Genomic DNA, 24,129 nt, shown 5'->3' on the forward strand with positions numbered 1-24,129 from the left:
CATGGGCACGGGAAGCAGATCCACCCGTGCCTTGGCTGGCGTGCCGTGCCTCGGCGGTGCCAGGGGGTGCTGAGCCCTGGTGGGCAGCGGGGTGAGAGCCTGGCACCCCTGCCAGCTGCAGTGGCCTAACGCAGCTTTGCTTTTATCGCTCTCTGTGCTATTGATAACCAGGAGCTTCGCTCGGAGGGCAGGGGGGTGACACCGATGGGCACCATCTGGCCGCTGGGGAGGGCAGCAAAACCTCCTGGCCCCTCCCCGGCTGCTCTGCCCACTCACACCCCAACGGCTGGGTCAGGAGCTGATGGCAGGTCAGCACAAGCTGCAGCTTGTTTGAAATGCTGCCCGCTGTGTGCCCTGCCTCTCCACCACCCTCCATGAACCCTGGGACTCCAGGATTTCAAACCAGGCTCCCCCCTGCCCCCCCCCCCACTTCGGGGGAGCTCCGTGCGCTGCAGGGGGCACAGACTGGCCTGGCAAGCTTGGTGCTCCCATGCCAGCCCAGAGCAGCTCCACCACCTGAGCTCTCCCCGTGAGCACACGTCTCAGCCAGGGTTCCCCTCTCCCGGGCATTGCCGGTGGGCACGGGGCTTTCGCTGCCGGGGCAGGGGGAATGCAGCAGCTCCCAGCCTGCACTGATGCATCTGATCTGTGTGCCCTGCAGACGAGGAGCATGGCACAGGGAGCAGTGAGCCGCTCCCTGGTGCCTGGCTGACGTATGGCGGGGTGACGGGGCTCCCATTGGTTCCTGGTGGGGGGCACGGGGCAGGGCTGGCCTGTCCTCTCTGCACCCGGGTGGCGAGTGGCTCGTTAATTCTCTAGCGCTGGGTCTCTGGGCTGCCCTCATGGGCACCTGCCTGGGAACGACAGAGCAGCCTCTTACACCCTTGTGGATGGCACCCGTCGTGCCCGGGGTCCCAGCCAGGGTGGGGACTGATGGGCTGGGCACTGCAGGACCGAGGACTGGGTTTCCCCAGGGCAGCAAAGTCCCCTGGGCAGTCATGCATCATGGGGTTCAGTTCTGGAGTGAAATCTCCCCCAGACGCCAGGTGCTGCCCGGACACCGGGCACATGGGGCTGGCAGGAGGAGAGGGCCTTGGCCTGCCGGGTCAGATCCCAGTGGCGGAGGAGCCAAGCCGAGCCACCGGCTGGGGTGAAGGGGGCTGCTGGGAAGGGGACTTTCATATGGCTCCTTATGTCATGTCCTGCTGAGTGGTGAGGGGGGCCAGCTGGCAGTGCTCCCCCATAGCCCACCCAGCAGCCGCTGGCGCCTTGGGCGGCCCTGTGCAGGCAGTGGGGTGCCCTGGTACCTCTGAAGGCCTTGTATAGCCGCAGATCCCCTCTCCCTGTCTGTCCCAGGCTCTGCTTCGACCTCGGCAGCCCAGTGGCACTGGGACAGCCCTGCTGGCTCTGGGGCGGATCCTGTCCCTGGGCAAGGCGATGGCCAAAGTCTCACTGGCTTCTCCAGGAGCAAAATCTGGTCCCCGGGAATTCCTGTCCCCCGGCTCTGCCCGTCCCGGTTGTGGCAGGGCGCGTAGTAGGGCCAAGTGTGCCCATCCCCGGCTGCTCAGCAACGTGGCTGCTGCCGCTATGACCAGCCCACGGCCGCTGCTTCAGCTGGCGCAGCTAACGGAGACGCTCCAGCCACTATTAGCCATACAGGGCTTGGGACTGAGCAGTACATCCCACGCTAGCGATGCCTCCATCGGGGGCCCAGGTAGCCGTTCGGGGGAGACAGGTTCCATCGGGGAGCGTGGGCTGAGACAGGGCAGTCGGTGCCCGGAGCCGCAGGCTGCCCCCTAACCCCGCTCTCTGGTCTCTGCAGACGCTGCCCTGTGGCATGGAGTCGGACGAGGGCACAGACTGGCTCCTGGAGCTCCTGGCCGAGGTGCAGCTGCAGCAGTATTTCCTGCGCATCCGCGATGACCTCAACGTCACGCGCCTCTCACACTTCGAGTACGTCAAAAATGAGGATCTGGAGAAGATCGGCATGGGGCGGCCTGGTGTGTATGACCTCTGACTTCCTCCCAAGCCCCCTTGCTGCTCCCCCCCTGCCCCTGCAATCAGCGCTGCATCTGTCTCTGCTGGTCCCCGCCTCCACCTGCAATCCGCGCTGCATCTGTCTCTGCTGGTCCCCCCCTGCCCCTGCAATCCGCGCTGCATCTGTCTCTGCTGGTCCCCGCCGCCCCTGCAATCTGCGCTGCATCTGTCTCTGCTGGTCCCCGCCGCCCCTGCAATCAGCGCTGCATCTGTCTCTGCTGGTCCCCCCACTGCACCTGCAATCTGCGCTGCATCTGTCTCTGCTGGTCCCCCCACTGCACCTGCAATCCGCGCTGCATCTGTCTCTGCTGGTCCCCCCACTGCACCTGCAATCTGCGCTGCATCTGTCTCTGCTGGTCCCCCCCGCACGTGCAATCCGCGCTGCATCTGTCTCTGCTGGTTCCCCCCCAGCACCTGCAATCCGCGCTGCATCTGTCTCTGCTGGTTCCCCCCCTGCACGTGCAATCCGCGCTGCATCTGTCTCTGCTGGACCCCCCCCTGCACGTGCAATCAGCGCTGCATCTGTCTCTGCTGGACCCCCCCCTGCACGTGCAATCAGCGCTGCATCTGTCTCTGCTGGTCCCCCTTCTGCACGTTCAATCAGCGCTGCATCTGTCTCTGCTGGTCCCCCCAGCACCTGCAATCCGCGCTGCATCTGTCTCTGCTGGTGTCCCCCCCCCCCCCCCCGCGCACCTGCAATCAGCACTGCATCTGTCTCTGCTGGTCCCCCCCCCCCCCGCGCACCTGCAATCAGCGCTGCATCTGTCTCTGCTGGTCCCCCCCTGCCCCTGCAATCCGCGCTGCATCTGTCTCTGCTGGTCCCCCCCTGCCCCTGCAATCCGCGCTGCATCTGTCTCTGCTGGTTCCCCCCCACACGTGCAATCCGTGCTGCATCTGTCTCTGCTGGTTCCCCCCCACACGTGCAATCCGCGCTGCATCTGTCTCTGCTGGTCCCCCTTCTGCACGTTCAATCAGCGCTGCATCTGTCTCTGCTGGTCCCCCCAGCACCTGCAATCCGCGCTGCATCTGTCTCTGCTGGTCCCCCCACCCCCCGCGCACCTGCAATCAGCACTGCATCTGTCTCTGCTGGTCCCCCCCCCCCCCCCCGCGCACCTGCAATCAGCGCTGCATCTGTCTCTGCTGGTCCCCCCCTGCCCCTGCAATCCGCGCTGCATCTGTCTCTGCTGGTCCCCCCCTGCCCCTGCAATCCGCGCTGCATCTGTCTCTGCTGGTTCCCCCCCACACGTGCAATCCGCGCTGCATCTGTCTCTGCTGGTTCCCCCCCACACGTGCAATCCGCGCTGCATCTGTCTCTGCTGGTCCCCTCCTCCCCCGCACTTGCAATCATGCAATCCACGCTGCATCTCTCTCTGCTAGTGTTTCTCCCCCCCCCCCCCCCCCCCCCCCGATCACATGGCTTTGTTGTTGGTGCTCCAGGTTTGTTGTTGTAGTGTTAACACCTCTCCAGCAGGGCTCCCGGTCCTCTCGGGGGTCTGGCTGTCCTTGTTACCCACACAAAATTCTCTAAAAAAGAACAGGAGTACTTGTGACACCTTAGAGACTAATTTCAGAGGAACAGCCGTGTTAGTCTGTATTCGCAAAAAGAAAAGGAGTACTTGTGGCACCTTAGAGACGAACCCATTTATTTGAGCATGAGCTTTCGTGAGCTACAGCTCACTTCATCGGGTGCATCGGTTAGTCTCTAGCACCAGCAGGAGAGTGAATTTGTGGGGGGGTGGAGGGTGAGAAAACCTGGATTTGTGCTGGAAATGGCCCACCTGATGATCACTTTAGATAAGCTATTACCAGCAGGACAGTGGGGTGGGAGGAGGTATTGTTTCATATTCTCTGTGTATATATAAAGTCTGCTGCAGTTTCCACGATATGCATCCGATGAAGTGAGCTGTGGCTCACGAAAGCTCATGCTCAAATAAATTGGTTCGTCTCTAAGGTGCCACGAGTCCTCCTTTTCTTTTTGCGAATACAGACTAACAGGGCTGCTACTCTGAAACCTGTCAATAGAGAAGTGGGGACCATAATGACAAAACAATAAAGAAATGAGGATTTCACAACCACAACTCTTGATAAGTGATTTCTTGACAGACAGGATGCTATCAAACTAAGTTTTCTTTAACCATCTTAAGATCTGTTTCTTTATCTGGTGATAGTAGGTGCCATTAGGACAGGATCTCCTTCTTAACAGCCTGGTATTACATTGTTATATTAAAACAATGGAGTGTGAGGATGTGACTTCCTGCTTCTTAGCTAATGGCTGCTCTTTTAATCTGGCTGCAGAGGAAGGCCTTAGGTTTTAAGCCTTACAATACGGCTGCAGACAAAGGCCTTACATCCTGGGGTGGGGTGGAGGCAGATTCCCCTCTGGAGCTGGCGGAGGGGTGCCGCAGGAGGGAGCACGGTGAGCTCTGTGACCATCCTTTTGTCTCTGCAGGCCAGCGGCGGCTGTGGGAAGCCGTGAAGCGCAGGAAAGCCATATGCAAGCGCAAGTCGTGGATGAGCAAGGTAACGCCTGGGAAGGGGCACCCCGGGGCACCAGGCTGAGTGGGATGTAGAGCGGGGAGCTGATGCAGCAGCCTGGTGTCATGGGGGCATTGGGCCATTCACGGGTGAGAGCCCTGGCACCAGCAGCTCCATTTCCCAGATGGGGAAACGCAGAGCGGCCGCGGGACTGGCCTGAGGCTGCAGAGAGTGCCCCAGACACACCGGCGCAGCCCTGCTGGGCGCAGGGCAGTGAAGGCTGGAATTTGGCCCGGTGGCTTTAGATGCCCAGCGGCGTTGCCATCTGCTGCCTCCCACAGCCCTCGCCGCTGTCTGTGTCCCTGCTTTGAGGGGTAGGGAAGCTCCTCACACCCGCTCACCCTGAGCCAGGCTCTCTGCGGGATCCCCAGAGGGGAACAGCCTGGGCTAGGGTTGCCAATTTTGGTTGGATGAATTCCTGGAGATTTCAGATTAATCTTTAAATCCTGGAGACTCCAGGCCAATCCTGGAGGGTTGGCAACCCTTGCCTGGGCTGGAGCCAGGAGCCGTTCGGCCAATTGCTGGAGAGCAAGGGAAAGAAGTGGGCGGCAGAGAGCCTGCTGGGAAATGTAGTCCTGCCGTTATCTGTGGGGCCGCACAGCTGGCCGGAAGCAGGGCCTGCGTCTCCAGGGGGGAATCCTGCTTGGGAGGAGGGGGGCCAGTTCTAGGAAAATGGAGCTCTGGGCCAGGGCTCTGTGACGTGCCCCAAGCCCTCCAAGTGCACGGGCTGCGCTGGGAGCTCATTTCCCAGCCCTGGCATTAGCTCTGGAAGAAGTGGGTGGCTGAGAGAAATTGACAGAGGCTGCAGGGTCCTTTGATCACGAGGCGGTGGATTGCAATAACCGGGCTCGAGGGCAGCGACTGGCTGCCCCTCAGCGTGCACGGGGCACCCTGCGGGTCGGAGGGTCAGTTCACTGGCTGGCTGGCTGTTTGTGGGAGCTGGCTGGCTGGGGCTGGTGCTGGCGTTGGTGAGCGCCCCTCTGCCCGAGGGGCAGGCAGGAAATTCCTTCCCCCGGTGATCAGTCTGTGCCCCCGGAAGCCAATTAAGTGTTAAGTAGCTGAATATGCATCACTGCCCGGTGCTGCGTCCACACGGTGCCCGGGAGAGTCCCCTCAGGGTGCAGCGAGTCTGTCGTCTCCCAAGGGGTGCAGTCTGGTGCCAGCCACGTGAGATTGGGGGGCCCAAGGTGCTGCCCCCTGACTCAAATGGGCGTCTCAGCCAGCGCTCTGCCCGGGCACCATCCACGCTGTCCGTGGCCTGCACCCTGCTTTTGTTCTTACCCACACGTCCGTGGCACTGGCGTTGTGCCAGGGCTGTGCCAAACGCACCAAGGGCGGTGGTCCCTGTCGTGGAGAGCTGGGTCTCAAGCCAAGATGATGGGCACAGACCAGAGGAGGACCCAGTAGGGTCAGCAGCATGGGACCGAGGGGTAGAAAGCGTTCTGGGGCCGTCCGGAGCATGGAGCCTGGCGTCGGCCCCGTGATAAGTGCTGGGTTGGCACCCATTCAGCAGTAGCACAGGCTGTCAGTAGGGAAATACAGCCACCTCTGGGGCAGAGCGTGGCAGCTGTGTATCAGCACCCAGCAGCACTTGGGCAGCTGGGGACAGGAAGTGGTCGAGCATCCGCATCCTGCTGAAACTCCCCGGGGCAATCAGCGCGATGGGGGCTGCCTCAGCCGGAGCGCCCTGCCACGGCTCATCTGAAAGAGGGCATCTCCTCACACCCCACTGGGGATCTGGGCTTCGTGCTAGCTTGGAGGGGGCAACGCCCCCTGCTGAGTCATTCATGCCGCTCCCTGGGGCCAGCACCCCACAGTTTCGCAATGGGGCACTGACTCGGGTGGGAGAGCGCCCCCACTGGGGCACGGCAGCACAACCCCCCAGCTCAGCACAGGGTCAGCATTGACTCCGCTGATATGCTGTCTTCCTTTTCCTGTCCCAAACTGCTGGGAAGCTTTGCTGTGTGTGCTGTTCAACGGCTGCTGCGCTCCACCCCAGAGGCAGCTGCATTGGTGGGCTCAGAAGGGCGACGGAAGGTGAAGTGCCATGGATTCATGGGTGAGGGGCACTAGACAACAGCTGCCAAGGACAGAGCGAGAGAAGTGCTTGAAGCCTCCCCGGCCTTTGCCTCCCGCGAGGGCTTTGGTGTGATGCCACTCCAGGGGTGTTAGTAGCTTGGTCAGACCTTACAGCCTCAGGCCTGGGCGTGTGCTACGGGGCTGGAGCAGGCTGCTGGGTCTGTTCGTACCGCTGTCTCCCATTCCTCTGGGCTGTCCTGTCCCATAGCAGGCTCTGACCCTGCCCCAGGGCCTGTCCCATCCCTGCCCTGGGACCTGACACCTCTGGGCTGGCTCTGCCCACGCGCCAGCCTGGGCTGCCTTTCCCTCCCTCAGCATGCTGGCCCTCGACTTCCATTACAAAGACAGGTCAGTGCTGCTGTTACAGATGGGGAAACTGAGGCGCAGAGCGGGGCTGTGAGTCAGAGCTGGGGGTAGAACCCAGGAGTCCGAACCCTCCCAATCCTCTGCTCTGACTACATAAAGGTGCTGCCCTAAACCCTCCTCCCACCGTGGGCTCTGCAGTGCCTGATGTCGGGGCCAGAGGCCGGTGTGCATAGAGGGACTGCCTGATGCTGGCGGAATCACGGGGCATTGACTGGTGGTGTCTCTCCACCCCCAAGCCCACATGCCTGTGACCCATGCCTCTGCCTGTCTGTCTGTCCAGGTGTTCAGCGGGAAGCGCCCCGAGGCAGAGTTCCCGCTCCAGCCCCAGGCCCCCTTCCCCAAGCTCTCCAGCCCGTCGCCCGCCGAGGAGGGGCAGCAGGCCCTGACCTGCCTGATCAGCGAGAGGGACCTGATGCTCTTCGAGAAGCTGGGCGATGGCTCCTTTGGCGTTGTGCGGCGCGGCGAGTGGGGCACGCCCACTGGCAAGATGGTAAGGGACCCGGAGCACGGCAGGGCGAACCCAGTACACGGCCCGAGGGGCTGCGTGATCCCAGCAGGAAATGGGGCTAACTCAGGATTGCCTGACTGAGGCCCTTCGCTGGGCTGGGGCAGCGAATCCAGGCTGGTCAGTTTCCCCATCGGCATCGAGTCGGGATCCCAGCACCACCATCCACCCCTACCAGCCCCCGAATCTGCAGATGGCTCTGCCCCTGCCAGGGCGCCCACCCCCTGGGTGCCAACACCGTTCCTCATGCCTGGCCCGGGACGGTCAGTCTTCTGCCCTCCACTCTGGATCTGTCCCTGTTACCACCTGGGGTCATGTGGACCTAGAGACTGGACTGGGACCACTAATTCCTTTCATGCAGGGCCTGCCTTTGAGTCTCCCAGCCTGAGGCGGTGCTGGGGCTGATGCTCTTTGCAGCCAGTGCCACCCCCTTCCCCATCGCTCCCATGCCTGGGGTGTGGCAGGGAGGCTTGGGGGACTGTGTGAATACCCATCCCCTGCATGCCGGCCACTACGGCCTACCCCAGAGGTGAGCAAATTGGTCCCCTGGGGTGGGAGCTGCTGCAGGGACCTCACTGGCCTGTGTTTTCCCGCAGCTCACCGTGGCTGTGAAGTGTCTCAAGACGGATGTGCTGAGCCAGCCAGAGGCGCTGGACGACTTCATCCGGGAGGTGAATGCCATGCACTCTCTGGACCACTGCAACCTGATCCGGCTCTATGGCGTGGTGCTCTCACCCCCCATGAAGATGGTGAGTGTGAGAGCATGTGGGGGCATTCACCCCCCCGGGCGGCCCAGTCCCAAGGGAATAGCTGGGGGGGCAACTGCCTCTCTGGTGCTGAGGGCTGGCTCCTCCAGGCGGGATGGACCCCCAGGCTTGGCGCGTGGCTGTGTGGGCACAGAGCACTGTGGCACCATGGGGCAGGGATAGACTGGCGTGTGGCTATGTGGGTGCAGAGCCCCATGGCACCACAGGAATGGAGCCCATCCCCATGGATTGCCTCCCATCCCGCTCTCCGTGGCTGGGGCCTGACTCAACCCCTCTGCCCCATTTGCCCAGGTGACGGAGCTGGCCCCGCTGGGCTCCCTGCTGGACCGGCTGCGGAAGAACCAGGGCCATTTCCTCATCTCCACGCTGTGCCAGTACGCCATCCAGATTGCCAAGGGCATGGCCTACCTGGAGTCCAAGCGCTTCATCCATCGCGACCTGGCTGCCCGCAACATCCTGCTGGCCTCCAGCGACCTGGTCAAGATCGGCGACTTTGGGCTCATGCGGGCGCTGCCCAAGAACGACGACCACTACGTCATGCAGGAGCACCGCAAGGTGCCCTTCGCCTGGTGAGCCCCCGCCGTGTGCATTTCTCTCGCAGCACCCCCCTGCCAGCTTGCCTGCCCACAGAATACAGCTCAGTGCCTGGGGCCTGTTAGCTGTGGGTGGCTCACCCCCCCACGCCTCCTTGTCCCTCCAGCTGGGCGTCCTGCCAGCCCCCTTCCAGGGAGAGGGAAGTGGCGTCCTGGGGGGCAGCTGGCTTGGCTGGCCCTCGGCCCCTGTGTGGGGGGACCCCAGAGGGCTGGAGCTGAGCAGGGAGCCCCACTCTGCCAGGCTGGATGGGGCCGCCTGCGGGGGCGTCAGTAACTCTGCCAGCCCTTCTCTGCAGGTGTGCCCCGGAGAGCCTGAAGACGCGCACCTTCTCGCACGCCAGCGACACCTGGATGTTTGGGGTTACTCTCTGGGAAATGTTCACCTACGGGCAAGAGCCGTGGGTCGGCCTCAGCGGCAGCCAGGTACCTAGCACAGCCCCATGCCACGTGCCCTGGGGCCTGCACTCTTGGGCCTGGCCCCTCTGGGGAGGGGAGACGCCCTCTGCCCCCTCATATGGGGATTTCTGCGCCTCGCGCTGACAGCATCGCTCAGGCCCAGCTGGCATCACTGAGCTGTGGCGTCTCAGGGCCGTTCCGGCAGAGCAGGAGGGAGGGGCTGTCGCAGAGCAAGGGGGCGTTGAGGCCTGGGGATCCCAGGGAGTTTTTTCAGGGGCTCCTCTCCCCTGGTGGCACACGCACTGCACCCCTGAGGGAGCCTGCCGGGGAACGTCCGGCTTGTGCCTGTGGGCGCCTGACAGGATAGGCACTTTGAGCTTCTTCCACACCCAGCTCTGCTGTTGCCCCTCACTCCTGACCCACAGCCCCCTGCTAGCCCAGCCCTGGGCTCCCCACACCCAGCTCTGCTGGTGCCCCTTGTCACGGAGTCCCCGAGCGATGCTCGGGAACTGCTCCCTACGAAGCCAGGCAGGATTCTGGGGAAGTCTCCTCTGTGGGAGCAGCCTGTCTGCAGGACACACAGTTCACACGGCTTCCACCTTGCTGGGTCTGACCTCGGAGCATTCAGCATCCTCTGCCCCTCCGTGCACTTCCCACAGCGAGTCCGCCCAGGCGGGGTCCTGGGGAAGCCAGAAGGTCCTGCCCCCCAACTCCGCAGTCAGATGGGACTCTCAGCCAGCCAGTAAAACAGAGGTTTATTAGACGACAGGGACGTGGTCTAACACAGAGCTTGTAGGTGCAGAGAACAGGACCCCTCAGCTGGGTCCATTTTGGGGGGCAGTGAGCCAGACAACCATGTCTGCACTTCACTCCATGTCCCAGCCAGCCCCAAACTGAAACTCCCTCCAGTCCCCCTTCCTCCGGGCTTTGTCCCTTTCCCGGGCCAGGAGGGCATCTGATTCCTTTGTTCTCCAACCCTTTAGCTCTCACCTTGAAGGGGGGAAGGGCCCAGGCCATCAGTTGCCAGGAAACAGGGCCGTTCTCTGTGTCCAGACCCCTGCACACACCTGTCCTCTAGGGCTCTGCAACAATCATACACCCTTATCCCACCACCTAGACACTTAAGAACTGCATAGGGGAAACTGAGGCACCCCCACAATATTCAGAGGAAACATTAAGAACAGTCCCACTTCGTCACACCTCTCAATCCCAACCCGTAGGCCCCTGCTAACCCCCACTCCTGACCCGCAGCCCCCTGCTAACCCCCCACACCCAGCTCTGCTGGTGCCCCCCACTCCTGACCTGCAGCCCCCTGCTAGCCCAGCCCTGGGCTCCCCACACCCAGCTCTGCTGGTACACCTCAATCCTGACCCACAGCCTCCTGCTAACCCCCCACACCCAGCTCTGCTGGTGCCCCTCACTCCTGACCTGCAGCCCCCTGCTAGCCCAGCCCTGGGCTCCCCACACCCAGCTCTGCTGGTACCCCTCAATCCCGACCCGCAGCCCCCGCTAGCCCCCCACACCCAGCTCTGCTGGTGCCCCCCACTCCTGACCTGCAGCCCCCTGCTAGCCCAGCCCTGGGCTCCCCACACCCAGCTCTGCTGGTACCCCTCAATCCCGACCCACAGCCCCCGCTAGCCCAGCCCTGGGCTCCACCCCCCCAGCTCAGCTGGTGCCCCTCACTCCTGGCCCGCAGCCCCCTGCTAGCCCAGCCCTGGGCTCCCCACACCCAGCTCTGCTGGTGCCCCTCACTCCCGACCCGCAGCCCCCTGCTAGCCCCCCACACCCAACTCTGCTGGTGCCCCTCACTCCTGACCCGCAGCACCCTGCTAGCCCGGCCCTGGGCTCCCCACACCCAGCTCTGGGCTCCCCACACCCAGCTCTGCCAGTGTCCCTCACTCCTGACCCACAGCCCTCTGCTAGCCTATCCCTGGTCCTTCTTCATCAGAGATCCCTGAAATGGGAATGGGCTGAGACCTGCCCGATGGATTTTGGCTTGGAAGCTAGGGCATGATTTGAACGGGGTCTCCAGGCTGGGGGGCAAGCATGTTGGCCCCAATGCCCCTAGGCAGGGAGGAGTGTTGTGGTTAGGATGTCCATGGCCCCTCAGTTCTGATGGCTGGCGCCTGCCCCTGGCCCACCCTCTTTGACTCCCAGGTGCCCGCTCCCGGCCTGTCCCGGGGCACCCTTCAAGCCAGGCAGTTTGATTCCTGCTTTCACTGGTGGGTTGGTGCCCATCAGTCACACTAGAAGGGGACTCTGTGCCCCCCACCTGACCCAGACAGGCTGTGTCCATCCCCACGGCTAATCCATGCAGCTCGCCCAGCAGGATTCCTCGCTGATGGGGAGGGCCGGGCCTCCGTCCCCTCGGCACTGGCCCCACCCGTCCCCAGGGCTTGTCCCTCGGCTACGGAGCTGAAGGATCAGCCCAGAGAGGGAGGCTTGGTGCCCAGGGGTGTTCCCGCCCGTTACATGCTGCAAGCCTCAGGCCTCTGCCAGCGCCTCGACCAAGCCCCCGTCGGGCAGTCTTCCTCCTGCGCCTGGCCAGTCTCCGCTCCCGCCTCTGCCAGGTGTAACCCCGTCCAGCCCCCTGCCATGGCTGCCTGAGCCCCCTCTGCTCCGCCCGACACTGACCGCGGCCTCTGCCCTCCATGCCCGCAGATCCTCCACAAGATTGACAAGGAGGGCGAGCGGCTGCCGCGGCCCGAGGACTGCCCTCAGGACATCTACAATGTCATGCTGCAATGCTGGGCACACAAGCCCGAGGACCGGCCCACCTTCGTGGCCCTGCGTGACTTTTTGCTGGAGGTAGGCAGTGGGGGGCGGAGGGGCGGCTGGCCCTGGCTTGCGTGGGTCCATGCCCCTCTGTGCCACCCGGCCTAGGTGTCCTCCCTGGAGCTGTGCGCCAGGCACCGAGCCCCTGCAAATCCCATTCCTGCCGGAAGTGCTGCCAGCTGCGCCCCTTCCTGTGGGAGCCCAAATACGGGCCAAGCTGCTCAGAACTCCGGGGCCCGGCCCCGTTGGTTTCCTGGGAGTCTGGGGCCTCGGGAGGCCCTGGGCCTAGGTGCAGAGTGGGGCCCATGGGCCCACAGGTCCTGGCTGAGCCAGCTGGAAGGAGCCCTAGAGCTCCCCCGTCTCTGCCCCTCCCTGCCAGGCCCCTGCGCTGTGCAGAGCTGGGGGGGGAATGGGGAAGTGACGTGCCCCCGGGGGGGGCACGGCCAGGCTGACGGGGAGAGGTGCATGCTGGACCCGTTGTCTCCATATGGAAGCTGTGGCCAGGCTGCGCTGCCCTCCCCCCAGCCTTCAGCCTCAGCTCTGGTGGGGGACAGACTCGACTTGGCCGCTGGCAAGCACCCCGTGGGCCTTTGGCAAGGAGCGTGCTGTGCCCAACTGGGGGCACCTCTGGCCTGGAGACTTCCCCTCCCCTGCTCAGCATGGCGTGTGGAGTGTGGCCTGGTGGTGAGAGCAGGGAGCAGGCCCCGTTGCAGATTCACTGTTCGGAGCTCTCTCGGGGAGATTCTGGCCATAGGGGTGGCCTGTGCTCAGCGAGCAGCCTGGCCCCATGCAGCCAGGGCAGGGAGGGTGCTGCCTGGCTCCGGGCTGGCTGGGGCAGCTGGCTCCATTCCTGCAAGTGGCTGCTTCCTGGCCTGTCACCAGCCTGGCCACGTGGGGCCCAGGACTCTGGATCTGGGTGTCTGGCTATCGCAACGGGCCCGGCCCAGGGAGCCCAGAGCCTTTCTGGGCAGAGGCTCCTGCTGTGAGCTCTCACCCGAGGGGTGGGTCAGGCCCAGCCGTAACGTGGACGGCTCTGGGGGGGACCCTGGCGCTGCCAGCCCTCACCCCCCGGCTCTCTGCCTTCCCAGGCCCAGCCCACGGACATGAGAGCCCTGCAGGACGTGGAGGAGCCAGAGAAGCTGCACATCCAGATGAACGACGTCATCACAGTCATCGAGGGCAGGTATCGTCTGGAGAGTCCTGGGGTGGCTCCACGGCGTCCCCCCTGCCTCCCCCACCAGCTTCTCTCAGCCCCCCCTTCCCTGGGGCGGCTCCACAGCCAGCGCCTCCCCCCACCGCCCCCTGCTCCCATCAGCCCCCTTCCCTCCATGCGCTGAGTGCCCGTGGTTGGATGGGGGGGTCCTGGCCTGTCATTGGCCAGACTTGGCTTCTGACCCCAGCTGTGTCCCCAGGGAGCACGGCCCAGCCTAGTCCCCTGGCTCTGTGTGTCCCCAGGCTGCTGCGTCGGGTGCCATGACAGGCTGTGTCTGCTCAAGGGCTGAGGGCTGGAATCGCAGGCAGGCTGCAGGTTGGGGCTGAGGAGTGATGGCTGAGCTGGGGGGGCAGGGGGCTGAGGGGCGATGGCAGAGCTGGGGGGGGGCAAGGGGCTGCAGGGCGGGGCTGAGGGGCGATGGCAGAACTGGGGAGTCAGGGGGGCTGCAGGTCGGGGCTGAGGGGCGATGGCAGAGCTGGAGGGGCAGGGGGCTGCAGGTGCTAAGCTCTGGCTGAGGCTGTGGTGGGCGCTGTCTGCATGCAGGGTTCGGCTGCCCTGATCCCTTGGTCATCTTGGTATACAGACATAGAATATCAGGATTGGAAGGGACCTCAGGAGGTCATCTAGTCCAACCCCCTGCTTGAAGCAGGACCAATCCCCAATTTTTGCCCCAAATGGCCCCCTCAAGGATTGAACTCACAACCCTAGATTTAGCAGGCCAATGCTCAAACCACTGAGCTATCCCTGGGGTGATGCTGCGCTGCCCTGGGCCTCTCCCTCCGGCTGCTCCCAGCTAGCTCGGGGCAAGGCACTGCTGGGCTGGGGTGACGGGCAGCTAAGCTAAGGACCGGGAGTCGGGGCCACTTGGTGCACGGCAAGGGGCTGAGTCCTCCAACCCCCTTCCAGAGTGGGGAGAGCTGTCCAGTGCGAGGATCCTCCGTCTGCCACAGATGGGGAAACTGAGGCCCAGTGAAGGGAAGGGCTACGCACATGGTCCCCCAGCAAGTCAGTGGCGGAGCTGGGACTGGAACCCAGGAGTCCTGCCTGCCGGCGCCCCTGCTCTGACCACTTGACCCCACTCCCTGCGTGCCGTGCACGCAGAGTGCCTGAGAAGCAAGCCCCAGGGTCTCTGCGAGCACCCGCAGTGGCAGGTCAGAGACCGTCCCAGCGGCACTGGCCCCGCCCGTCTCCGGGGCTTGTCCCTTGGCTACGGAGCTGAAGGATCAGCCCAGAGAGGGAGGCTTGGTGCCCAGGGCCGTTCCCGCCCGTTACATGCTGTAAGCCACTGCTCTGCCTTTGCCTTTGTCCGTCCCCCGCAGCTCTGGGTGAGTCACTTCCCTGGGTGCTGCTGCACTTGTTAGTTTGCCCTCCCTTGTGAGCAGCCGGAGCGCTGCCCTCGGCACGCACGCCCCCACCCCCGCGGCCACTCCCGCTGCTCACAGTTATCTGAGCCGCCCGGAGCGGGAAGCCACGCCAGGGGTAAACTGGGACAGCTTCCCAGAACTGAGCAACGGTGATGGGAAGGGGAGAGAACAGCTGCTCCTTCCTTAGCCCCAGCGTAGAGGGTCCTGGATGCCCCAAGCCCCCTGCGCGCTGGATCGGTGGCTTATGTGTGGGTAAACTGAGGCACATAGTGGTGATCATGACCGGAATAGAGCTAGGATCTTTTAATTCCCAGGAGCCTCCTGCTTCCTATCTGCTTTGCTGCTGTTCTGGCCCCACGCTGCCCTGTGTCTGTGCTGGCACAAGGGGCAGGGGTCAAGAGCCCCCATTTCTGGGCGTGCCAGGGAATCTGGTGCTGCACATCCCAGGCCTTCATTCCCAGATGGCCCCCCAGCGGAGGGCTGGAGAGAGGACAGGGCATCTGGAGACCCTCCAGAAGTGCTGAGCTCTCGGGACCGAGCGAAGGGTTTTGGGGGCAGGCTGGGGGGCTGGGAAAGGTGGCTGGTGGAGGGGCCGAGGGCTCTGAAATGGCAGAATCGGAACCAGGTGCAGAGGGTCTCAGCATGGGGGGGGGCCAGCGGGACCAGGGGGCCCTGCTCCAAGACAGGCAGAGTGCAGCCCAAGGGCCATGGCTAACTACAAAGCCCCGCAGTGTGTTTGGTGGTATCCCACCCAGGGGGTGTTTGTGCGGGAACACGTGTGTGTGTGTGTAGACACAGAATCCTGCCAGCTTTCCCCTCCAGCTCTGCAAGCACCCCCGAATCCAAGCCTGCAGCCTCCCGTCCTGCTCCTCTCACAGAGCGAGGAGGGGGATCCCACCCCACCCGGGCTCTCCCGAGGGCAACAGCCTGTGTTGCGGGGGCCATGCCTTTCGTCACGGCAGAGGGGATGAATCAGGCAGGACTGTGTGTCTTTAGGGACTGGCGATGACTCTTGCACGAGGGCTGGCAGTTTAATTGCAGGGAGGGATTCGTCAGCGGAGCCGGAGCGGAGGGTGTAGTTAATGCAGAACCAGTGTGTGCACGCCGCCCCGATTGCATCATGGTCTGGGGCCGGGGCTGAGCCGTTCCAGCTGCCGGAGCTGGCGGGTTTAGCCACTTTCAGGCAGACGCTCTCTGGGCCACACGCCGGGAGCACGCTGGCCCTGACGCGGGGCTCGGCTGGGCTGCCTGCCTGCAGCGAGGAGCCGGTTCGGCGCGCGCCTCGTTCCCTGGGAGACCCGACGGACCCGTCTGAGGTGAAAGGCAGGCTGTCCAGGGCCACTGCCCGGTGGCTTGGGGCTGGGGTTCTGCTGCGGCAGGGTCTGGGGGGCTAAGGTGAGCGCGGGCTGGGGGCCTGGCGTGTGCTGTGAAAGAGGCCACGGGGGCTAGAGGACAGAGCCCAGGACCAGGACTGGGAGGGTCTGTGTTCTTGTTGCAGTGACCCCCTGGGGGAGCAGGGGGCAGGCACACTGCTCAACCCACCTGTGCCTCAGTTTCCCCTGTGAAAGGGGCGGGCCATGCTGGGCGGCGGGAAGGGTGAAGTAGTGACACGGGGGAAGGGAAACATCTTTGCAATGCCAGTCACTGAGTGCTGCTTTTGCCACGGGACCATTGGCATCGGTGGTTTGGACCAGTGACCGTGGGGAATCGGGGAACCTGGGTGGCAGCAGGTGGCATCGTCCTGTTCCCAAAGCACCAGCCCGAACAGGCGCAGTTCGTGCTTTGGCACTGCAGCTGCGGGAGCTTCGGGCCAGGCCCGACGGGCTCGGTATTGGGGGTCACTCGTGCACCACCTGCCGCCGCGCCCTGGGGAGCTGGGACCCAGGAGATGGCCCAGCACTGCGGCAGGCGGAGGCTGGCGGGGTGGGAAAGGCTGCTGCCCGCGGGGGTGTGCTGCGAGGGCCTCGAAACCAGCCGCTGCTGGGAGATATCTCCCAACCGGCCGCCATTCCCTGTGGCCGTGTGCATCGGGCCAGCCTTCCCTGCCCAAAGCTGGGGGATCTAGTGGGAAGCGCACGGGACTGGGAGCCAGGAGACCAGGGTTCTAGTCCTGCCTCTGCTGCTGGTTTGCCAAGTGACTTTAGACAAGCCACTTGCCCACTTTGTGCCTCAGTTTCTCTGCTTGTGAATGGTGGGATAACTGACCCCCACCCTCTTGCCTCTCTTTGGGGATTCTCTGCCATATGATAATCAGAAGCTATCAGCCTGTAGGGCTAAAGGGAGTCCCCGAGGGGAGAACAGCAGCCAGCTGCATGACACGAGTTTTGTCCGTTGTCAGACCCGCTCCATCCCTCAGGGGAATGGTCCCCACAGGCCCTGGAAGGCTGTACATACAGTGGGACCTACTTTAAACTCATTTGCTCCTAGCCAGAGCCCACAGAGGGAAATAGACCCCCAGTTAATATAGCAGGACCTACCTTAAAGCCCGTTAGGTTCTCTCCTTTGCTTGGGCCAGTGTGCAGGCCCCCCTCTCTCCCCAGCATTAAACATGAAGGGCTGCGAACTTCGCACCCTCGGGGCTGGGCCCAGCGTCCCGGCTGGGGGACACTAGACGGGCCCAGCGGGGCGTGTCAGAGCAGAGGGGTGGGCTCCTGGCCACAGGGCACTGGCCCCTCGGGGAGCAGAGGTGGCTGGGGTGATGGAGGGGGAGAAGGAGCGGGGAGAGCCACGGGGGCCTGGCAGAGGGCTGCCCTGGCGGGGAGCAGCCCCCCCAGGCGAGGGAGGAGGCGCTGGTGCCAGCAGCTTGCTCAGGGGTCCCGGCGCTGAGTAATATCCTGGGCCCCGGAGCCGGGGCTGGGCCGGCAGGCAGGGCCACCAGCCGCGGGCTCAGAGGTAAACAGGAAAAGGGCTGAGTCGGGCCTGCCGTGAGTCACAGGTAGTTCCAGGAAACGCCAAGGCTCAGCCTGGGCAGGGATCCCGGCGCCCCCTCCCTCAGCAGCCGGGGGAGGGACCCAGGGATCTGCGGGGGTGGGGGGGTGCTTCAGTCCCTGTCATTGACAATACCCCTGCCCCCGCCTGGAAAGCTTTACAAGGGGCTCTGTGTCCTCCCCCCGTGACTCCCCTCCGGAGGCTTGTGGGGCTGCTGCTGAGGACGGGTGATGTTGGTGGGCCAGTTGGGGGGGCGCACTCCACTGGGGGGTGCTGAGCCCGGCACCCCCTCCTGGCACTACGGGGGAATTGCGCTGCGGGAACTGGCCCCAGCGTGATGCTCGGGGTGCTGCGCTGCCAGGGGTGGGGCTCAGACGGGGGCGCTCTGCACTGCTGGCTCCAGTCCTCACTGTGGGGCGGGGGGGGGTTCAGTAGGGGGTGCTGTGTGGAGGTCAGCGGGGGGCGCTGCAGGGAGCGGGGGGGTTCAGTAGGGGGTGCTGTGTGGAGGTCAGCGGGGGGCGGGGTGCTGCAGGGAGTGGGGGGGTTCAGTAGGGGGTGCTGTGTGGAGGTCAGCGGGGGGCCCTGCGCTGCAGGGAGCGGTGTGGGGTTGGCTGGGGCATTATGCTGGGGGGACGGGGGGTCAGCAGGGAGTAGTGACTCAGTGGGGGTGCTGCATTGTGGGGAGCGGTGGGGGGGTCGGCGGGGAGCGGTGGGGGTGCTGCGCTGCGGGGAGCAGTGGAGACTCAGCGGGGGGTGCTGCGCTGTGGGGAGCAATGGGGGGGCTGGTGGGGGCGCTGTGCTGCGAGGAGCAGGGGGATCAGCAGGGAACACTGGTGGGTCGGCAGGGGTGCTGCATTCCGGGGAGCAGTGGGGGGGTCGTTGGGGGCGCTGTGCTGCGGGGAGCGGTGGAGACTCAGCATGGGGTGCTGCACTGCGGAGAGCAGGGGGAGCGGCGGGGAGCGGCAGAGGGTCGTTGGGGGCGCTGTGCTGTGGGGAGCGGCGGAGGATCGTTGGGGGCGCGGCGGGGAGCGGCAGAGGGTCGGCGGGGGTGCTGCGCTGCGGGGAGCGGCGGAGGGTCGTTGGGGGCGCGGCGGGGAGCGGCAGAGGGTCGGCGGGGGTGCTGTGCTGTGGGGAGCGGCGGAGGGTCGTGCGGGGAGCGGCGGAGGGTCGGCGGGGGTGCTGCGCTGTGGGGAGCGGTGGAGGGTCATTGGGGGCGCTGTGCTGTGGGGAGCGGCAGAGGGTCGTTGGGGGCGCGGCGGGGAGCGGCGGAGGGTCGGCGGGGGTGCTGCGCTGTGGGGAGCGGCGGAGGGTCATTGGGGGCGCTGCGGGGAGCGGCGGAGGGTCATTGGGGGCGCGGCGGGGAGTGACGGAGGGTCGGCGGGGGTGCTGCGCTGCGGGGAGCGGCGGAGGGTCGTTGGGGGCGCTGCGGGGAGCGGTGGAGAGTCGGCGGGGGCCCTGCGCTGTGGGGAGCGGCGGAGGGTCGTTGGGGGCCCTGCGCTGTGGGGAGCGGCGGAGACTCAGCATGGGGTGCTGCACTGCGGAGAGCAGGGGGAGCGGCGGGGAGCGGCGGAGGGTCGTTGGGGGCGCTGTGCTGTGGGGAGCGGCGGAGGATCGTTGGGGGCGCGGCGGGGAGCGGCAGAGGGTCGGCGGGGGTGCTGCGCTGCGGGGAGCGGCGGAGGGTCGTTGGGGGCGCGGCGGGGAGCGGCAGAGGGTCGGCGGGGGTGCTGTGCTGTGGGGAGCGGCGGAGGGTCGTTGGGGGCGCGGCGGGGAGCGGCGGAGGGTCGGCGGGGGTGCTGCGCTGTGGGGAGCGGCGGAGGGTCATTGGGGGCGCTGTGCTGTGGGGAGCGGCAGAGGGTCGTTGGGGGCGCGGCGGGGAGCGGCGGAGGGTCGGTGGGGGTGCTGCGCTGTGGGGAGCGGCGGAGGGTCATTGGGGGCGCTGCGGGGAGCGGCGGAGGGTCATTGGGGGCGCGGCGGGGAGCGACGGAGGGTCGGCGGGGGTGCTGCGCTGCGGGGAGCGGCGGAGGGTCGTTGGGGGCCCTGCGCTGCGGGGAGCGGCGGAGGGTCGTTGGGGGCGCGGTGGGGAGCGGCGGAGGGTCGGCGGGGGCGCTGCGCTGTGGGGAGCGGTGGAGGGTCATTGGGGGAGCTGCGCTGCGGGGAGCGGTGGAGGGTCGTTGGGGGCGCTGTGGGGAGCGGCGGAGGGTCGGCGGGGGCCCTGCGCTGCGGGGAGCGGCGGAGGGTCGGCGGGGGCCCTGCGCTGCGGGGAGCGGCGGAGGGTTGGCGGGGGCGCTGCGGGGAGCGGCGGAGGGTCGTTGGGGGCGCTGTGGGGAGCGGCGGAGGGTCGGCGGGGGCCCTGCGCTGCGGGGAGCGGCGGAGGGTCGGCGGGGGCCCTGCGCTGCGGGGAGCGGCGGAGGGTTGGCGGGGGCCCTGCGCTGCGGGGAGCGGCGGAGGGTCGGCGGGGGCGCTGCGGGGAGCGGCAGGGAGCGGCGGAGGGTCGGCAGGGGCGCTGCAGGGAGCGGCGGAGGGTCGTTGGGGGCGCTGTGGGGAGCGGCGGAGGGTCGGCGGGGGCCCTGCGCTGCGGGGAGCAGCGGGGAGCGGCGGAGGGTCGGCGGGGGCGCTGCGGAGAGCGGCAGGGAGCGGCGGAGGGTCGTTGGGGGCGCTGCGGGGAGCGGCGGAGGGTCGGCGGGGGCCCTGCGCTGCGGGGAGCGGCGGAGGGTCGGCGGGGGCGCTGCGCTGCGGGGAGCGGCGGAGGGTCGGCGGGGGCCCTGCGCTGCGGGGAGCGGCGGAGGGTCGGCGGGGGCGCTGCGCTGTGGGGAGCGGCGGAGGGTCGGCGGGGGCCCTGCGCTGCGGGGAGCAGCGGAGGGTCGTTGGGGGCGCTGCGGGGAGCGGCGGAGGGTCGGCGGGGGCCCTGCGCTGCGGGGAGCGGCGGAGGGTCGGCGGGGGCCCTGCGCTGCGGGGAGCGGCGGAGGGTCGGCGGGGGCGCTGCGGGGAGCGGCGGAGGGTCGGCGGGGGCGCTGCGCTGTGGGGAGCGGCGGAGGGTCGGCGGGGGCCCTGCGCTGCGGGGAGCAGCGGAGGGTCGTTGGGGGCGCTGCGGGGAGCGGCGGAGGGTCATTGGGGGCGCTGTGGGGAGCGGCGGAGGGTCGGCGGGGGCACTGTGCTGCGGGGAGCGGCGGAGGGTCGGCGGGGGCGCTGCGCTGTGGGGAGCGGCGGAGGGTCGGCGGGGGCCCTGCGCTGTGGGGAGCGGCGGAGGGTCGGCGGGGGCACTGTGCTGCGGGGAGCGGTGGAGGGTCGTTGGGGGCGCTGCGGGGAGCGGCGGAGGGTCGTTGGGGGCCCTGCGCTGCGGGGAGCGGTGGAGGGTCGTTGGGGGCGCTGCGCTGCCGGGAGCGGCGGAGGGTCGGCAGGGGGTCCCGTGGGGGCAGTTCAGTGGGGGCATTCTCCCCTCAGAGTCAGCACCCCAGTGTGGTCCTAGGGCTGCTGCTTGTTCCTCTGTCAGATTCGATTGGAATCTGAGGTCCCAACCAGCAGTGGCCATTGACCATCCCGCAGCAATTTCTGGGGCACTTGGGCGTCAGCCCAGTGTCCTGGCCAAACCCCACCTGGGGTGTTGGCACACGGTTCCCCAAAATCCCTCTGTTGTTTCACTGCCCTGCAGTGTAGTGTTGCTGTGCCATGCTAAGCAGCTGCCACCTTCCACCCCAGAGGTGGCTGCATTTCACTAATGGGTACAATGATTCCGCTAGGCTGGTGACAGCCTGAGGGGCAGGGCAGGGCAGATCCTGCCCGTCGGCATTACACGCCCCCACCTGCGCACCTCTGGCTGGCCTGTGCACAGCTCTCCTTGCCCTCAAGTGATCCCATGGAGTCCAGGGCCAGAGAGGGCGTGTCGGACTGGGCACCAGGACGCCTGGGTTCTGCTCCTGGCTCTCGTGGGGGGAGCAGGGCAAGTTGGTCCAAGCTGGGACCTGGGACTCAGGACTCCTGGGTTCTGTTCCGGATTCTGCTACTGACTGGCCGGGTGAGCTTGGGTGAGTCACTTAGCCCTGGGTGCAAAGCAGGGACAAGCCTGGCCGGCGCGAGGAGGGCTGTGCGTCCCGGCAGGGCCCTGCGGTGCTCACCTTTCCAGTGCCCGAGTCTCTCTTGGCAGCGCTGGCCATGGCTGGACGCTTTCTCGTGTCAGTAACGAGGGCCTTTTTGTTCCTTAGGGCTGAGAATTATTGGTGGCGGGGTCAGAATAAGAGGACCCTTAAAGTGGGGCAGTTCCCCCGAAACACAGTGACCTCCGTGGCAGGGCTGTCGGCCCACGACATCAGCCAGCCGCTAAAAAACAGCTTCATCCACACTGGCCATGGAGACACCAACTCCCAGCACTGCTGGGGCTTCCCCGATAAGATCGATGAGTAAGAACCACGTCCGTCTGCTCTGCTTCCCTCTGCCTTTCCTCCACTCCCCGTGGCCCCGGGTGCAGGGACGGGTGGGGGGCGCGAGTCGCCTGCCCTCTGTGGGCATGGAGCCTGAGGGGACGTGGGGGGCCCGTGTGGCTGTTTGGTTTGCTCTGGCTTCAGGCCAGTCCACCCTGTCCACGACCCTTCCCTCCCTGCCCCCCGGAAGAGGCACAATCTGCTGAGGAGCCTGCAGCGAGCCTGGGCACCAGGGGACATGCCAGGAATCGTGCCGCGTGGGGGCCGCATAGCTGGTGGCGTCTAACTTCCTCCCCCTCTCTTCGTACTAACGTGCATGGCTGATCTCCCTCAGCCCCTGCTGGGGCTTTGGGCGGGGCCCGGGCACGCCAGCGCTTGGGCAGGGGGCAGCAGGAGCTGGCAATTCAGCAGGAGGCGCGGATCCCTGACCCTACCGGCTGCTGTGCCCCATCGGGCGCTATCAGCCAGGTGAGTGTCCAGACCTCTCCTGGCTCCCCTGGGCCCTTTGCCTGAGAGTTTGGGGTCATGGTGCTGTGTGAGCACGGCGGGAGGCCTGTCCTTGAGGAACCCCTTTCCCTTCTAATGGAGTGGGCCCTAAACTGCCATGTGTTGCTCTGAGCTGTTAAACAGCTGCCTCGCTCCACTCCAGAGGTGGCTGCATTTCAGTGAGGTGGGAAGTTCTCCCTGTTGGTTGTGCATGATTATAGCATACATGTTAGTTCCAGCTTCTGTTAAAACCTCCCTTTCGTGGTTGCTCACAGATTTCCAAACCAAGTCTGTGATGTTGCCCATACTCGCTCTTGGCTCCGGGGAGACGTTTGCTCAGTTTTGGTTCTGCCATTTTGGAATTCTGTGTGTCCATGAAAAAACCCTACATCCCCGTGTGTGACACAGAGAAACGATGCAACTACTGGGGGTCAAACTGGGCTTGTTTTGTAGATCCCGTTGAGCTCTAAGAAATAAGCTTCTTTTGGGGAATCAGGACAGTGGGTTTAAAGTCAGAGGCACGTACAGTTCCCCTCCCCCTCCCCCCCCCATGCTTGTCCAGCTCTCTGGATGTCTGAGACATGCCAGGGGTCGTGCCAGGAGAGTTATAGCCTCTTGGTTCCCATTCCCACCAAGGCACAATGCCAATAACTTCAGTGGGGCGGGGCGGTGCAGAAACTGGTGACAAGGCTCAGCTCAGCGAGCCGGCTCCCGCGGAGGCCTGGAGCAGCAGCGGGTGGCTGTAGAATTATGTTCAAATCCCCACAAAGCAGCCTCTGCCCCCGCCCCGGCTGGGATTCTTAACACTGGCTTGAATTCCTCGGGGGGGCTCAGCGGCGGGTGGATCCCGTCTGAGCCCGGTTGTGGTCTGTGACCTGGGACGTTGTAGCGTGGACAGGAGCCCTCCTTTGGGGTATGGCTGTGCAGCAAAAGCTGGGCCAGCTGGCACAGGGCCTGGCAGCCTGGTCTCGCAAACCGAGGATGTGCCCAGGGTCCACGCCAGGCTGGCACCACCCGCACTGCACAGGCTGCACCGCGGTCGTGACGCACTAGCTGGATTCCGGCCAGCCCACATCCGGCTCTCGGGCTCAGGGAGGCCGCCAGGCAGGGGGCGGCCCGGAGAGCAGGGCGGTGGGGACGTGGTGCCTGGGGAGCTGGGTCGTGCCGCCTGACCTCAGCTCACGGCCGGCATGGAATAAGTGGTGATGGCTGGGGCTGGGTACGCGTCCCTGTACACCGCTCTGCCAGTGCCCCCCAATCCCGACCCGCAGCCCCCTGCTAGCCCAGCCCGGGACTCCCAGTCCCCAGCTCTGCCGGTGCCCCCCAATCCCGACCCGCAGCCCCCTGCTAGCCCAGCCCGGGACTCCCAATCCCCAGCTCTGCTGGAGCCCCCCAATCCCGACCTGCAGCCACCTGCCTCCCCAGCCCTGGGCTCCCCACCCCCAGCTCTCCCGGTGCCCCCCAATCCCGACCCGCAGCCCCTGCTAGTCCAGTCCTGGGCCCCTGTACACAGCTCTGCCGGTGCCCCCCAATCCCAACCCACAGCCCTCTGCTAGCCCAGCCCTGGGCTCCCCACCCCCAGCTATGCTGGTGCCCCCCAATCCTGACCCGCAGCGACGTGCCACCCCAGCCCTGGGCTCCCCACACCCAGCTCTGCCGGTGCTCCCCAA

The 24,129-nt window shown here is 65.8% G+C and overlaps 1 protein-coding gene across 7 annotated transcripts in view; it reads left to right on the forward strand.

The window, feature by feature from the left end:
* The window catches only part of TNK2 (tyrosine kinase non receptor 2), a 76,518-nt gene that overhangs the window by 41,868 nt on the left and 10,521 nt on the right, over positions 1–24,129 (forward strand). For 6 of the 7 annotated variants that reach the window (XM_048864628.2, XM_075132058.1, XM_075132059.1 and 3 more), the window contains 9 exons: positions 1,823–2,000; positions 4,487–4,557; positions 7,298–7,507; positions 8,119–8,271; positions 8,581–8,858; positions 9,179–9,305; positions 11,940–12,086; positions 13,142–13,236; positions 21,758–21,952. In XM_048864628.2, the coding sequence (XP_048720585.1) occupies positions 1,823–2,000; positions 4,487–4,557; positions 7,298–7,507; positions 8,119–8,271; positions 8,581–8,858; positions 9,179–9,305; positions 11,940–12,086; positions 13,142–13,236; positions 21,758–21,952 (1,454 nt within the window). Of the gene's footprint in view, positions 1–1,822; positions 2,001–4,486; positions 4,558–7,297; positions 7,508–8,118; positions 8,272–8,580; positions 8,859–9,178; positions 9,306–11,939; positions 12,087–13,141; positions 13,237–21,757; positions 21,953–24,129 lie in introns of those variants that run through there. The other variant, XM_048864635.2, reaches the window with a different exon arrangement.

The sequence above is a fragment of the Caretta caretta genome, chromosome 9 (assembly GCF_965140235.1).
Source record: "Caretta caretta isolate rCarCar2 chromosome 9, rCarCar1.hap1, whole genome shotgun sequence".
NCBI lineage: Eukaryota > Metazoa > Chordata > Testudines > Cheloniidae > Caretta > Caretta caretta.